The sequence below is a fragment of the Trichoderma aggressivum genome (genome assembly GCF_033847375.1).
Source record: "Trichoderma aggressivum f. europaeum strain CBS 100526 chromosome Unknown scaffold_036, whole genome shotgun sequence".
NCBI lineage: Eukaryota > Fungi > Ascomycota > Sordariomycetes > Hypocreales > Hypocreaceae > Trichoderma > Trichoderma aggressivum.
Genome location: NW_026946402.1, coordinates 210525 through 226080, shown reverse-complemented (window position 1 = coordinate 226080; position 15556 = coordinate 210525). Strand labels below are relative to the sequence as shown.

At 51.1% G+C, this 15556-nt stretch overlaps 4 protein-coding genes across 4 annotated transcripts; 3 read left to right on the top strand and 1 right to left on the bottom strand.

Moving 5' to 3' along the window:
- Positions 1 to 649: 649 nt before the first annotated feature.
- On the top strand, positions 650 to 1402 carry Triagg1_7863 (uncharacterized protein; the record flags this gene model as incomplete). The annotated part of the gene is made up of 2 exons (XM_062902645.1): positions 650 to 1287; positions 1351 to 1402. 2 exons carry the CDS (start codon positions 650 to 652, stop codon positions 1400 to 1402), a joined length of 690 nt encoding a protein of 229 aa, XP_062753196.1.
- Positions 1403 to 1931: 529 nt separating this feature from the next.
- Positions 1932 to 5071, bottom strand: Triagg1_7862 (uncharacterized protein; the record flags this gene model as incomplete). The annotated part of the gene is made up of 5 exons (XM_062902644.1): positions 1932 to 3446; positions 3503 to 4430; positions 4487 to 4602; positions 4665 to 4876; positions 4969 to 5071. The coding sequence occupies 5 exons, from the start codon at positions 5069 to 5071 to the stop codon at positions 1932 to 1934; spliced, it is 2874 nt and encodes a 957-aa protein (XP_062753195.1).
- A 5849-nt stretch (positions 5072 to 10920) lies between these two features.
- Positions 10921 to 11814, top strand: Triagg1_7861 (uncharacterized protein; the record flags this gene model as incomplete). The annotated part of the gene is made up of 1 exon (XM_062902643.1): positions 10921 to 11814. The coding sequence occupies one exon, from the start codon at positions 10921 to 10923 to the stop codon at positions 11812 to 11814; it is 894 nt and encodes a 297-aa protein (XP_062753194.1).
- A 1957-nt stretch (positions 11815 to 13771) lies between these two features.
- On the top strand, positions 13772 to 15409 carry Triagg1_7860 (uncharacterized protein; the record flags this gene model as incomplete). The annotated part of the gene is made up of 1 exon (XM_062902642.1): positions 13772 to 15409. One exon carries the CDS (start codon positions 13772 to 13774, stop codon positions 15407 to 15409), a length of 1638 nt encoding a protein of 545 aa, XP_062753193.1.
- Between the last annotated feature and the right edge of the window lie 147 nt (positions 15410 to 15556).

Sequence of the window (15556 nt, the reverse complement as noted above, 5' to 3'; positions counted from 1 at the left end):
GAATATTGAGCTTTTCAATATGAAGATGAATAAAGAAATGTTACGGTGGCGAGCTGAGAGTGAAGCCAATGAGATGAACTGGCGAGCTCTTCACTGTGGCGGGCGCAGCAATTCCGCACCGATTGGCTCAATGACATGATCAAAGCACTCGAACCCTCATTGCATGCAGATCTAAGCCTTTGTTTGATTGTTGACAAATGAACCATTGTTTGAACAAGAGAGAACATTGGAAGGAATACTCTAGGCACCTAGGCACATGCGTTGAAGTCTATCAGGGTATCGATACGCCACACCCCCAACACGTGCCTGCAAACTTTCAGTGTTCGCTTTGGCTTGCGCATGCATCTTCGTTCACCCAATTGTTCTTTGCTTCATCTTATCCACATCACATCTGAACAAACTCAAATCCTCCCCTCTCTGTGACCTCGACAAAAAAGTATATAAAGAGTGCATGCTTTCACCCAGCCCAAGTCAAGAATAGCTGAGCCCAAATCACTCACGCACCTACAGTACGCATCATCCATCCACCATCCAAAAACACCAAAAATACTGACATCACCACCCCATCCAGCACAATCTCACATCACCACCCCCTCACATCAACCAACCTTCTCACAAGAAGCAAGAAGAAGAAAAACCAACCATCACCATGCCGTCCAGAGTCATCCGCGGCGTCTCCGACATCCCCACCATCTCCCGCCTCTACGCGACCAACCGCCTCTCACCACCACCAACCACCACCACCCCCCTCCGCACGCCCTCCGCCTCCCTCAACAGCCGCATCTCCCTCCTCCGCGCAGACATCACCACCCTCCCCGTCGACGCCATCGTCAACGCCGCGAAAAACTCCCTCCGCGGCGGCGGCGGCGTCGACGGCGCAATCCACTCCGCCGCCGGCCGCGGCCTCGTCCACGAGTGCCTCACCAAGTACCCCGGCGGCTGCAAGACGGGCGACGCCGTCGTCACCGGAGGCCACGGCCTGCCCGCCAAGCACGTCATCCACACCGTCGGCCCCGTCTACCAGAACCGGACCGTCAGCGAGCCCCTGCTCCTCAGCTGCTACCAGACCTGCCTCGACGCCGCCGTCGACACCGAGTGCGCTACCGTGGCCTTCAGCGGCATCAGCACCGGCGTGTACGGCTACCCCAGCGAGGCGGCGGCTCACGTGGCCTGCAGAGCCGTCAGGGACTTTCTCCAAGGGGACCACGACGAGGACAGCAGGTTTGAGCGTGTCATCTTTGTTACCTTTTTGGATAAGGATGTGAAGGCGTACGATGCCGTGTTGCCGTATGAATTTCTTATTTGCCCCCGTTCCCTCTTTCGAATACGACTGCTAATGCTATTGTGTAGCCTCTATTTCCCTCCTGATGAAGGAGAGCTGCCTCAGTCAAGCACCGACTAAGGATGATTGAAAGGGGAGAAACGCAAGAACTTGGATGGTTTTATCAGCTGGCGTTCACGGTCAAAGGGAGAGACGAAGTAACATGTCCTTTTTGGTTGCACACACACAAGGAATGGTTTCACATCGCGGACACTTGCAGAGGCACGCTCAACAAGGTAGTAGATGATGCATGCAATCACCCAACATGCACACCAAGTTGGCAAACTTCAGTAGTATATGTCAAAGAATTAAAGTATGCAACCCTCAATTTTCCATGCTATGTAAAACGTAAATGCAACCATTTCCCAAATCGCAACAAGCAAAGTCATTCATACATTGAGCATCACCTATTCGTCCAAAGCCCCTCCCTCATGTCTTAGCTCAGTCCACGACATACAAGAAAACGCCACCCTCCTTGAGCAGCATTTCATCAAATCAGAACCATTAAGGGGTATACGCCGTCCTTAGACCAAAGATAAAACACACAATCTTCACTCCTTTGCCGCGCTTACTTACGTGCCCCAGCATTGGCGGCTCGAGCCTCATTTGCTTAGCTACCGCCGCTCGGGCCGGCTTGCGACGACTTGTTCTTGTTCTTTCTTCTTCTTCTCTTGGCCTTTGGCTTGGGGTCTTGTTCACCCTCTGCTCTGCCTTCACCAGCAGGACTCTCAGGGCTAGCTTCCTCGCCTTCGACTTCCTCGGACTCGACGCGTTCAGCACGTGCAGGCGCAGCCTCTTCGGGAGCCTTGGACGCTGCGGTTTCAGATGTCTCAAGTGGAGCGCCTTCAGATGTCTCGAGAGGAACGCCTTCGGCAGCCTCTGACGGCACGTCTTCGGGGGCCATAAACGGAACGTACTCTGGGGCCTCGAGAGGGGCGCCTTCGGGAGCCTTGAACGGCACGTCTTCAGAGGCCTCGGGTTGTGCATCATCGTGTGTCTCGGCCGGGACATCTTCAGAGGAGTCTAGCGCTGCCTCTTCTGATGCTTTGAACGGTGCGTCTTCAGGTGCTTTGGATACGGTATCTTCAGGTGCTTTGGATACGGTATCTTCAGGTGCCTCAGATGATGTGTCTTCAGGTGCCTTGGTTGATGATTCTTCCGGTGCCTTGAATGCGGTATCTTCAGTTGCCTTAGGTGATGTGTCTTCAGGTGCCTCGGATGGTGCATCTTCAGGTGCCTTAGATGATGATTCTTCGGGTGCGTCAGATGGTGCAACTTCGGGTGACTTGGATGATGTGCCCTCGCTCTCTGGTTCTGGTACCGCTTCGGAAGGACGCGTAGATTCTTCCGCCGGTTCGGCCGACTCTTCAGTCGGTTCGGCGGCCTCGTCAGAATCCTCGGTCGGCTTAGCAGAATCATCAACCAGGTCGATTAGCTCTTCAAAGCCGCTCCCAGCCGGCGCTTTGCCGGATGAGCTTGCTGCGTCGTGTGCCACATCTTTGTCGGTGCTCAGGCCATGATCCGTTTCCTCATGAGTTGTTTCCGAAGATGCCTTGAATTCATAGGCGCTACCGTCCCCAATCTTGGTATCCTGGCTCGTCGGAAAGTGGACATGTTCGCCAATGTCTGTCAGCATAGACTTCAGTCCGGCAAGCTCAGCGCGCAGTTTCTTAATCTCAACAACAGCTGGGTCATCAACCATGTTTGGCTTGACGGCCTCGCATGTCTTGGCCCATCCTTCAGCCCCAAAGTCAATTTCGTGCGCGAGCTGTTCCCATTCTTCAATGATATCGTCATCTGCCTCCCCACGGGCTCGGTTACGACGAATAGCATGCGCCGTGCGAGTCTCGAAGATTGCCATGATCAAAAGAAGCGGCGAGTAGAAAAGGCCCATGATACAGTCATTGATGAACTCGTACGACTTCTTTGGCATCCACCACTCAAAGAGAGCTGAGATGGCAATCTCGATCAAGTTGAGCGGAGCAATATAGACGTTCTCATCTGGTGCACGAATGAACTGCATCGTCTTTTGGCTGAACAATGCCAGATATTCATCGTCCGCGTTCTCATAGATATCCTCGTAGGCAGAGTTGTACAGGGCAATGAGAATGTTGAGGAGGATAACCTGATATCATTCATTAGCTTGGACTTATTCCCACACAATTCACAATCAAGACATACCATGACAATAAATGTGAAGCAGTAATACAGGATCGCACCCCAGGGCGGCCCAAATCCATCAAACCCATCAAACTCTGGGCTTCCGAGGAGAGCCCTTGCCATAGACTCGATGATAAACCACACGTCATCGGCAACGTTGTCATCAGTGAGGTCAAGGCCGATGAAGGCTTGCAGGAAACCGACAATGATGACAATGAGGAGGGCAAAAAATATCACGGATTCCTTCATCATGACTTTGAGGACGACAAGCATGGCGCCAAAGAACCTGAAGCTATCCAAGTAGAGCAAGAGACGACACCAAAACAACGGAGCGGTAAAGGCCAGGATGTTGTATCCTAGGGTGCTGTAATGGGTACGTCCATCTGTATGTTCCGCAAAAGTCAGGCCAACGACGCGGAATACAAACGACGCCGTCAAAAACGCGTACAAGATGGCGTTGAAAGCATTCCAAAAGCCCAAGATCTGATATCCAGCCTTGTAGACCTTGAGCAGCTCATCGCAAATGTATCCGAGTGTAAAGAAATAGAGGGCTCCTTCGGCAATGTCGATGACGCCACTGGCGTTGACTGAGTTAATGGCAATGGTGAAGAGGGCAAGATAGACAAGGGAAAATAAGAGCTGGGCGATGTTCTGGTTTCTAGGGGTTCTCATCCGATCTGGATCCATATGAACCAGGAAATTCGGATTGTCCTTGTCATTATAGTCGACAAAGAAAGATGGGTCGTTCTCATCCTGCACGAGCCAGCCACGCCAGAGATAGCTGATGCATTTTTGGTATCCCGACGAGCCAATGACTCGAACTGCATGCAAGTCGACAGCTTTTTCGATGACATTGACAGGAGGCGTCGGGATGCTGTTTGCAATATACGAGTATCGACGCAGGAGCACCGAGTGCAGTAGATACGCCGTGTCTTCCTCTTCCTCGATACTAGTAGCCCCATAGTTAGTATATATCAGTGAGCCATTTGCAATTGGGCTACGTACAGGGCCTTGGCTATAACACCGCAAGCTTCGGCTCGCAGATTGTGCAGGCCAGCATCCCAGAGCTCAACATTTGCTTCATGATTGAACCAACGTAGATTGACGAGTAAAGCGTAGACCTAGGTGTTGTTAGCGAGCAATCATCCCAATGGTGGCCGGCATATATTCAGCCGTCACGTACCACACAACCCTTGTACTCTTGACCGCCTGCTTCCTTGGCAGCTTGGACAACGTTGGGCGTAATAATGCGGCTATGGGGCGCCGTGATTCGACTCTCTTCCATTTCACATGGTACGCACTCTTGGACCAAGTGTCGTAGTCGGAGGCATACCTTGGTAACGTCGGCGGGTGGAATGGCAGAGTCTATCTCCTCATTACGCAGCTGTGGGAGCACTGGAGCCGGGGTGCGAGGCCCTCTGTTAGCATGATGGCCTCTGGAGGCACGTGGCGAGGGTTCGGGGACCATTGAACGTGTCACGACTTACGAGCGCGCTCTTCTTCATGAACCCATTGGCGGCGAGAGTGATAGCCATGTCTATCGAAGCCAAGCAGGCGATCAATGTTGCGCCAGCGGTTGGAGCGAGGCATGACGGCGGCGACTTTGGAGACGGTGAGAAAACAGCGGGTGCAGCAAGCGTAGCAGGCCCAAAAGCCTCGCGTCCACGGTCAATGAACCTCTAAAGAGAAAAAAATCCCAAAGAAGCCAGAGACAATGATTAGTTATGGAGAGCCTGCGATAAAATCGCGTGACGCCGAAAGCGAGAGCTGCTGCGTAGGGCAACTAGCCGGCTGCATGAAAGGTCGAAGTTGAAGTTCCAACGCAGTCAAAATGCCCTGCTACTACTAAAGTAATACCATCGGGTCACTTTTTCCTGGCACAGCTGGTCATGGATGCCTTAGCCAAGGAACAGCGCTTAAGCTTCCTGCCATGGCCAGGTCGTGCATTAGCTGATAAGGGAGCTGTCGCGGCCTGATCAGACGTTATCGGCGTTAGGGAGCTACAGCTTCCAGCACTAGCACCCCGCATGACGCAACATGACGGCCAGCTGCCTTTCCCGTAGCAGCTTAGCAGCGGCTGTCCTCGAGCCGTTAGCGCTTCACCGGCGCTTTTAGTGAATCGGCGCGACCAGCTGAAGACGCAGAGATGCAGCGGACTCGGCCGCTGGAAGCTCGTAGCTCCCGTGTACCTAAAGTCGATACGAGGACGGGTGCTTGAGGTCATCCCGGGCTCTTGTTGGGCCGTAATGAAGTGATTGAAGAAATCGCGAGCCTCAATTGGCGTTTTTGGCTGCTGCCCGGTGATTAAAATGTCGCATCGCTGCATGGATTGATACCCGACCTTGGGCCGTAAAGCAGATGCTGGTGGAAGGCATCCAATGCCGTGCGGCTTTCTGTCGGGTATTTCCTCATGCAACGTCGGATCCGGGCAGAAATCTCCAGTGATTCTTCTTCAATACGCCCAGCTAAATAAAGCACATGCGTGAGATGCAAGCTCTCAACGTACGAATGGCGGGCCAAGACATGCATAACAACGTACTCGTACATGAGTTGCAGGGTTTTACGCTGCGCCCGGGGACTCACAGCCTATGAGACAGATCGGGCAGACCACATGGCCTTTGCGGCTGGGCAAAGGCAAGGAAAGATAACGGCCAGATTGGTTGGATGCGATGCAAAATTGCATGCATCCCGATGCCGCTTCTCTTTGTACATACATGGAGCAGCTGCAAGTGTGGACGGGTCCAACGTGGACATACCCATTGTATCATGCCATAGAAATACAGACAAGTGAGAATGTTGATGCTGTCTCTCCATGTGATTCGCTTGTGGTTGCCAGGGTCAAGATAGTACATACATGTATCCATATCTACAGCTGTCTCGTTTATCTTGACGGCATCGATCCTGCAGGTGCTTATCAGAAGCAGCTATCTGCAGCGTAGTCTAGATGCAGTCAATTCAGCGTGCATTTCCCATGCGTTCTAGTAGGCGTGCGGCAACCCTCGAAAAATCTGGATCCTCTTGAATTACATGATATAAGAGCTATGCTTGTATATTGGATAGGTAGGAAGAGCGAAGAATATGGAAATTTTGCCAAAGCGAGGTGTAAACTGAACGCGTCATCTTATGCGGATCGAAAGACAGGAATCTCAGTACCATACATGATCTAGATGGAAAATACATAAGAGTTGTAATATGCCAGCCTCCAATGAGCCCCATAAGACAGAAGACTTGGTCTAATACACCGTGAATCATGAGTCTTATAATGAGTATGCATAAGTACCTATGTAGTGTATCCATGAGGGCCAAACATCCATGAGCTTTCTTTAATTACTCCGTTTTCCTCTATAAATTACGAATCTATCAAGTCTTCCAACAGGTGCTCTTCATCTCAGTCGCGGAAGTCGACAGTCATCCCTCAACATCACATGGCACTACCTGGCAAGCCTCCATACGGACGAAATTATAATGAATTCTGATGCCAACTCCTTTGGGACTTGTAATCTCCCCGAACTTTCGTCTCTTCTCGTCATCAAAGAAGTACAAATACTCGAGAATGGCTGAAACCGTAGAAGTAATCCCAGTAGCAACAGAAAGGAGCAATGGCTCAAGCGCGGCGCGAGATATAGTCCCTGAAAAGGGAATCTCTTCATCAAAATTTATTTACTGGCATGGCTATCAAGATACGTATTGAAGATAGCTGCAGTATGGATGACTTGACTTTTTGAAGGATAATTCAGCATTATAAAATACCACTAGGAACAATGAAGCGCCAACATTAATGACGAAAAGAATGAAGAAACTCTTATTCATGGCGTACAGCTTCGGAGCTTCGTAGGTACCTGTATGTTGTCGAACAAAAGACCCAAGAATAGCACGTGATATGCAAAGTAAAGGTACCTACATGTACCTACCTATAGTACTAAGGCAGACTACATGTAGCGAAGATCATCAGTCTGGGTACAATGAGAGCGAAAAGAAGGCATGACTAAAGAGAGAGAAAGACACCTGGTTTCCCATATTCTCTAACTCTTCAGCAGCAAAGCGAAGATATGATCCTAACAAGAGCGACATCGGCTGATTTAGGCAATACTGGTAGTCTCATCAGAAACAATCCACGTTCCACTGAACGGCCAGATGATGTTGGAAATCTACCAACGCTAATGTGCAGTCGTGTTCATACGATGGCCAATGGGAGAGTGGGCAGCTCACAGAAGAAGGTTCATGAGCTGGCACACCACAGTCTCAGCGATCGAGAAATTCAGATTACGGTCAAGATGACATTGGATTGGACTTTTACGGAAAAAGAAGTTGCTGACGTGAACTACTAGAGAAAAGGACGTGGGCATTCGACCAGTACAACCAGGATTTCAAAACAATAACTTGCCAGCTGATAGTATTTTCTTTCCCCAATCTTGTAAACAAGAGACTAAAATGATTTTCTCTCTTATTGTTTACATAAGAATGGCTTAACCACAGCGACTGGATCTAATTGTCCTCTGAACAGAGCTGGGAGGAGCATGTGCGCGATACTCATCTTTAGCGGCACATACCCTAAATGCTCATGTTGCAAGCTGTTTCAGATCTTGTCCAGAGAGGCTAGATGCTTGACTGCCTAGTAAGGCAATAATTAAAAAGAAGATTCGAAGTGCAACTCGATTACGCAACATGTCTATCGCGTGGAACTGAAACACTGGCTGGAGAGCGATGAAGTGGTCTACAGGAATCTCTACGTGGTTAGAGGCGTTGGCATTCTGCATTCCTCGAAACGGACACGACATGTTTCCTCAGCCACAAAACAGGGGAGCAAGAATCGAACGATGCTGAGTTGTCCATGCATATGTAGGCACCCACCAGCACATACAGTGCGTATATTACTATGAGATGTGTGGTTTTGCCCATACAAGTATTGTCCGTACAAGTTCATCATTCACGGCTAGGAGCATAATATCAAACGTCCAAACCATTGCACACGTATGCAGTGGCAGTGCTCGTTAGGCGTTGAGTACCTGGGATTAGTGTTCCAAGGATAGAAGGCTTCCATAGGGGGTTCGGAGCGTATGGGCCGTCGAATGTTGGGTCTGTTAGGAGAATGCCGAGAGAGGGGGGTTGAGGTGAGGTGAGGAGCTGACGCGGATCCGAAGCTGCGGCTGGGGATGTGGAGAGCCGGAAAGGCGGGATATGCACTCGCACGGAGAATATGATGGATCCCAAGGGGCGGTGCCCGTGTCAACGTGGTTTATAGGAGAAAAAAAAACAGGGAAGACGGGGGAGACGGGATAAGAATAGCACGCGTACGGAGTAGTAGCGGTGGGTATTGCTGCAATGGTCCGGGTGGGAATGGGTTGATGCTTCTGGTACGGGTACATACAGCAGATAGATCGACATTGATGAAGGTGTTGCTTTGTGGATAAAGTCAATGATATTTGTAGTTATGCATGCAGAGAGTATATTATTGATGCTGACGTGTCTGTGGCGCGCGAAAAGGGCGGCTTGGAATGGAATTAATACATGTAAGTTGGCGTAGTTGCTCTGGTATTGGTTGCATGCGATGCGGTGAACCAAAGGGGAGGGGGGCTGGAGTACGAAATATTGCTCCCATAGAAGCACCCTGCATTGCACTTGGCATTGTTTGAGTTTGCAGCTACTGTAAGCCATTGGAAGAGCGAAAAACGAAGAGACAAATCATTGATGCAGCTCAAGTGCTTTGTTCTCCATCGTCCATGCTACACAAGCACGGCGCCACGCAACGGTGCAGGCTCAAAAACGGCAGCCGATTGGGGAAATTGGCCGTGCAAATAGGCGACAACCTGGAAAGATTCCAAGACATGCCCTCGTATTCCGTGACAGCTTCTCGTCACAAAGAAACAACTTCCATTAGGTAAGTTTGCCGTTACTCCTAGTAGAGAACCTTGCACACTGGAGGAAGTAAAAGACAGAACTGCCGGCCTTTACCGCCTGTGACCAGGTTGTTTTAGCCGTTGGGCTTGGCTTCACGAGCACGTAACCCGATGCAGCAAAGCCCCGATTTCGCGCGAAATTACCTCCCAGGGGAGTCTCATTTCCCCTTCCAACCGTCGGCTACAGGCCTGGGGTGGAAAAGAAAATCTATTCCTCATTCCAGAAGGCGTTGGCGACGGGCTGCTTGTTCATTTGCGGGCAGCGAGATGGGCTGGCGGTGGGAGAAGGGGGGAGGGGAAAGACGAAGGGGAAGAAGGGGGGGGGGGAGGGAAAGGTTGGGAGAACAAAGATGTCCGGTGTCTGTCTCGTGATTGGAGTCTGAGTGGCTGCTGAACGGGCTTTGGCGAGGCGTCATTGGCGTGTGAACAGACGCCGAGAACAGTTGGGGGGGACAAGGAGGTGGGTTTACAGGTTCTCGCATGAGGACAGCGGAGGTGACTGATTGATTCGATTTCTGGAGGAGATTATGCACGGAATCAACAAGTACACGCAGATGTCCGGGTACTTGCGATGACCCGTGTCTGGCGCTGTTCTCCGCGGTATCTTTGTTGAAATTGGTACGGGAGCGTTTGACATGGTGGACGCAAACCCATGCGTGGATCACGCGTGGATCACCCACAAAGACTGATTGATTGCGTGCGTGCGTGAACACGTCTGGCTGTTGACGATTCTGTCATTGATGCATCATCAGCTTGCCAAAGAATAAACTCTGATTTGTGCAAAGCATGGCTTGATGTCAGCAAGAAAGAACAATAAGCTTTGAACAAACCACAAAGTTTCCATCTTCAGCTCCGGTTGCAGAAACTGGCCCAAGGGTTGTGCATGTGGGCTGACGCGACAAGAAAACTTCATGTTCCAATGAGCTACAAACCCAATTCGGGCTCCACGGCCACCTGGGCCAATGACAGGCAGCGGGTACCTGGTGGTTCCTGGACTGCTGTGGCTAGCTCGCGACAGGGGTCTCCTAGCTCTCCTAGCCAGGTTTCATGGGGGGCCAGCATTGATGGAGTCTTCAATGTTTAGGGGCAGCTTTACGAGCCCAGCAGGCGTTGCCACCCACTAAGGAGCCCCGAAGCACGGGTCGCTTGCAGAAGTTGGCATCGTGCACTCCCCCCTGCTCCAGGGCCCATGGAGGGCCATTGAATGTTCCATCGTCCCCTGTGCCTGGGCCTGTGCCTGGGCTGGCATGCTGGGGCCTTAATAACTCCCGCTTCCCTCCCGCTCCCTTTCTTCCCTCTCTCCTCCTCCTCACCGTCTACACACAGGCCTTCAAAGTCATTCCTTAAAGACAAAGACATCGCTGCGTTGCCAACCACCTTCTTTTTCGCAACCCTACAAACCACGGCTCTCGCCTTGTCGCCTCGTTCCTTCGGCCTCCTCCAGCAACAACCTCCTCGCGGTATTCTGGAAATACTAAGACGATCGCTCGCTCCTTTGGATATACAACCTAGACAGCATCTTTTATAAAATCAATCGCCAACATGAAGTTCTCCACCGCCTCTATCTTCATCGCCGCTCTCGGCGCCTCTGCTCACCCCAGCGGCCACGCCCACAAGCGCGCCCACGACTCCATCGAGGCCCGCGGCGACTTTGTCGTTGCCAACAAGCCTGCTGAGCCCAGCACTCCCGTCGTCTCTCCCACTCCTGCGCCTGCTGTCCCTACTGCTTCGCCTTCCGCTCCCGCTGCTCCTCCTGCTGAGAAGGCTGCCAGCTCTGCTGCCGGTGTGGGCTCTGGCCCTTCCACCTACACTCCCTTCTGCGGTGGTAACAGCAAGCGTGCTACCGCCCAGGAGATCGCCTACAAGGGCAATGTCGGCGCCGGCGGCTCTTACGGATGCAACCTGATGCCTGTTAAGAGCAACCTCCTCGACCAGTACCAGTACACCGTGGTTTTCACCAACGCCGGCGAGGACTCCAAGTGCGATTGCTGGAACAAGATCGGAGCCGATGGTTTAATTGACGGTTTTTTCAGCGGTCACCAGGCTCTGACATTCGACCTTCCCGCCGGTGGCAAGCAGGTCCTCGCTGTCGACTCCAACTCTCAGATTGGCTGTGCCTGCGGCAAAAACGGCGCCGAGCTGACCAACATCGGCCAATTCGCTTCTACCTGGCTCGAGGCTGATTTTGGTAACCTGTCCAACGGTGGCTGGTCCGGTGTCGACGTCTCTTCCATCGTTGCCGCTGCTAACCACATGGATATTCCCGGCATGAAGGCCTGCGGTACCGGCGAGTATGCCGACGTTTGCTCCATCATCTGGCCCGGCGGCAAGGGTGACAACGCCTTCGTTGGCGGCACCGAGGCTCTCGATGGCCTTGGTCTCAACATCAAGCCCGGCAAGGCTTCCGTCAACGTTATCGTCAACTTCTTAGGATAAAGTGTCGATTGATCACGCGGAGGGGCATAGAGAAAATACGTTGGGCTGGCTTTTGGGATTTGATACATGTGTTTCGGCTTTTAAGAATTCTTACGTGGAGAAATATCTACGGTGTTTGGTGTGTGGCTTTTACGGATTCCCCCGATGTCCATCGAGGTTATGGACGTCCACGCAAGTTACTTTGAATCCGTTTTTATATATATATTACGGTTCTCTTATATATATAATTGAAATGTTTATTTGCTCTTATAATTCAAGTTTGCCTCTTGACGTCTGTGGTTACTTGAGCTTAACTCTAACTTTCTTTGAAACATGGTGAAAGATGTTGGATGGCGTTACACCATTCCACTTACAAAACCCCATCCAGTCATGTCGTCCTCGTCCGTGAGTAGTTGGCGGAATGCGCCATGGCGTTATCCTTTCCGTAGCCAATTCTCGCCGAGCCAAACCAAACGTATTCCCAATGGTTCGGCCTACTATCTATTACCTATTCAACGCCTAGTCTGTGTTCTAAAGCGCCCCGGGAACTTTTCTATTTTGACAATGGGAGCTGCATCAAATCAAATCAGTATGAGTTTTTTTCTCCCCCTTCTACCTCATTCTCCATCATCATCATGGGTCCTTTTGTTACTGGCGGAATGGTCGCCGATTTGGCCATTGGTGCAGGTATCCGGTCGTCACTAATGCAGGTTACAAGTTTTTTTTTTTCTAATCCAGTGATTCCGATTGCACCGGATGTTGGAATTCCCTCCTTGATAGAAAGTGTATTTTCCCCTCTTTTTTTTTCTTTTCCCGACCTTGTTCATTGTCGTGGACGACGATCCGAGTGGTCAAGGTACCACTGCATCTTGCATGTCACACGTAATCAGGCACACGCACACACAAGCAGAGGCGGGTTGCAGCGGATTGATCGGACGCCGGCTCGAGTCATTGATGAGTTGGCACAACAAGGCAAACGGAGTGGATTTGTCCACCACGTGGGAAATGGATTGTGGTTGGCTTGTCAGCCATGCTAGCGGGCGACGGACCTTGATTTTGTGCTTGTAGTCTTGCGATGGACGTTCGGGTTACGGCCGATATGCAAGGAACGAACTTTTTTTTTTCTTCTCCTTGGTTCTTGTTGTGATGGTGGGGGAGTGTATGGAGACGAGGCATTATTTTCTAGAAGTCTCATGGAGACGATTGCCGAGCAGTGGCGAAAAAAAGATGGACGTGAAGCTAGTCATGATGGATGGGGGTGAGGGTTCATGTAAGTGGTTGGAGGTGGATGGAAGATTGGGTACGATGCTGCAGAGGAAAAAGTCTGCAGGGTGATCGGTTGATTCATAAATATTTATGAAATTCTACATATATCTCGATAATATTTGATTACAAAGTGCTCTGTGGACTATTGTATTTATATACCTAAATGCTGGTATGCGTGTGCGAGCATGTGATATTCGGCAGAGTGAATGTGACGTGGACGATGAAGGATCCAATTTCTGACGGCCGTGATGGCGTCTTATGCTAGTGTGACCTGGACCTAACCTAGACGAACTGAGCACTCGTCGAGGCTGGACTTGTTCCTGAATCGGGTGCCGTAAAATGACATGTGTTGTGTGTAAATTTTGTTGGCTGAATTCGGACAATTTACAAAACCATGCAATTCGTATTGTTTCACATTTACTTTGACAATCAATCAACTACTCTGTACTACTACCTGGTATAGGCCTTTTATCATGCAATTCAGCGTGGGCATTGTTTGCGACTTTGTACATGAAAAAGCCCGGAGGCGGTACAAGTATGATCCGTAGCACAGTATGAATTAGGCAGCCACAGGTTCTCACGAAAGCTTCATGCTGCAAGGCTGTGCATTAACTTTTGGGGCTGGAAAATCCCGTAATGGCGAGAGATTGGTCATGAACTACTCAAATCTGGGCAATCACTATTGCCTCTTGCTTCGCTAAACACAATCGCCATGGGCTCAATAACCGCCGAAGAACCAGAGCTTCACCTCCTTCATGGCGGCCAAGATGATTTTCCTGCCACAAAGCAGTTGATGCTGCAAGAGACTCGTAAGAATATCCTTGCGTGTGACTCATACATACCCGAGATTGAAAGCTTTCTCAAGACCATCGGATCAAAGATCAAGAACTCGCGTGTGACCGGTTTACCTGCTTTTATCCGTAAAATAAGCAAAGAACATGATGTCCTTAAACGAGTGGAATCTGAACTCGTCGACGGCGAGCATGACGAGGTTGGATTGAGTCTATTAAACAGAAAGTTGGTGGCCAGTGCTACCATTGTACAGCATGAGGCGGTTCACTGGGAGATCCTCAAGCGGTCTCACGCCTTTCTCGTCGTCGATCAGACATTTCAGGGGTCGGCCAAGGAAGACCGGAAGAAGCAAACCTCCCAAATCGTTGGCAACGGGAGGGAAAAGCAGCAGCTGAATCGAACTCTCAAAGAACGGGCCAAGGTGGAAGTCGACGTGGTCCAAGGAGGAAGCGAATGGCTCGACATTCGATGGCTTCAGGCGGACAGATTGGCTCGACAGATGACCGACTGCGGCTGGGGATGGGGTGACCATGAGCTGGGGGATACCGTCGACCCGGAAGAATGGGAGGACACGCCCCTCGCCAAGCAGGTGAGACGGCTCGTTGCGGCGGCTAAAATGAACCGGCACGAGTATCGTGTTCCCCGCCTACGCATCGTCTTTCCAAACCTCATGAGAGGAGAAAACGAAGATATCGATGTGCTATTGGATCAGATATGCCGCCTCGACCCCCTGGTTGACATCATTGTGGAGGATGCCGGCAGCGTGTTCATGCAAGCACAACCTCCACCTATCCAGGATGCCATACGGAATCTCATAGGAGACGAATTTGATGGTCTAACGGACACCCTCAACATGGATCACACGATCCTCATCGACCTCATCTCCGACATCACCCACCTTCAACTCGAGCCCCAACCATGGCAAGCTCAGACAACGCGGCTACAGATCGAAGAAGAGCGAAAACAGGGCGGCGTCATGGTGCGCGCCCTGTATCCAATCCTACAAAGCCGTACCCTCGTCTGCACGCAAGAAGCCGCAGAGCACTTCCACGAAGTCCTCCGCACCGTCGGCACGCCTACCGAAAGGGAGCGTGGAAGGCTCTTGGTCCCCTTTGACGACACCACGCGGGATATGCCGGTCGAGGACATTCGCAAACGCTTCCGAGAGCTGTCTGTCCATCCTCTTCCTGACAATGTGCAGATTCCCATCAAGATCCTCGACGAGACGTGGACCATATCTACCGTCAACCAGGCGGTAGCTGAGGGCCGACTCCCCATGGTTGCTCTCGACGTTGCCAAGTGCGGTGCGTTCAAGAGCTCCAAGCTGAGCATCTACATGTACGGTTGGGCGACGGGCAATGTCACCATCACGTCGAATAAGGAAGTACGGGGTCAGATTCGCACATGGGTTGAGACCAACAGACGCCATGACGAGGAGCGCGGTCCGATTATCTGGCGCATTGATGTTACGAGGAATCTACTGGCCAAGAGTGCCACACCACCGCCAGCACTGCGGACGGAGAATCTAGATGAGAGCACACCGAAGAGACAGAGATGACACGGATTAACGATGTTTAATTATATTCAACTAACTACCAACACTATTGTTACCATGACATCTTCCAGTAAAACAAGGAAGACATGATTCACCCCCCCCAAAAAAAAATATCAAATCAGTAAAACATCCTGAACCAAATTCATGCGC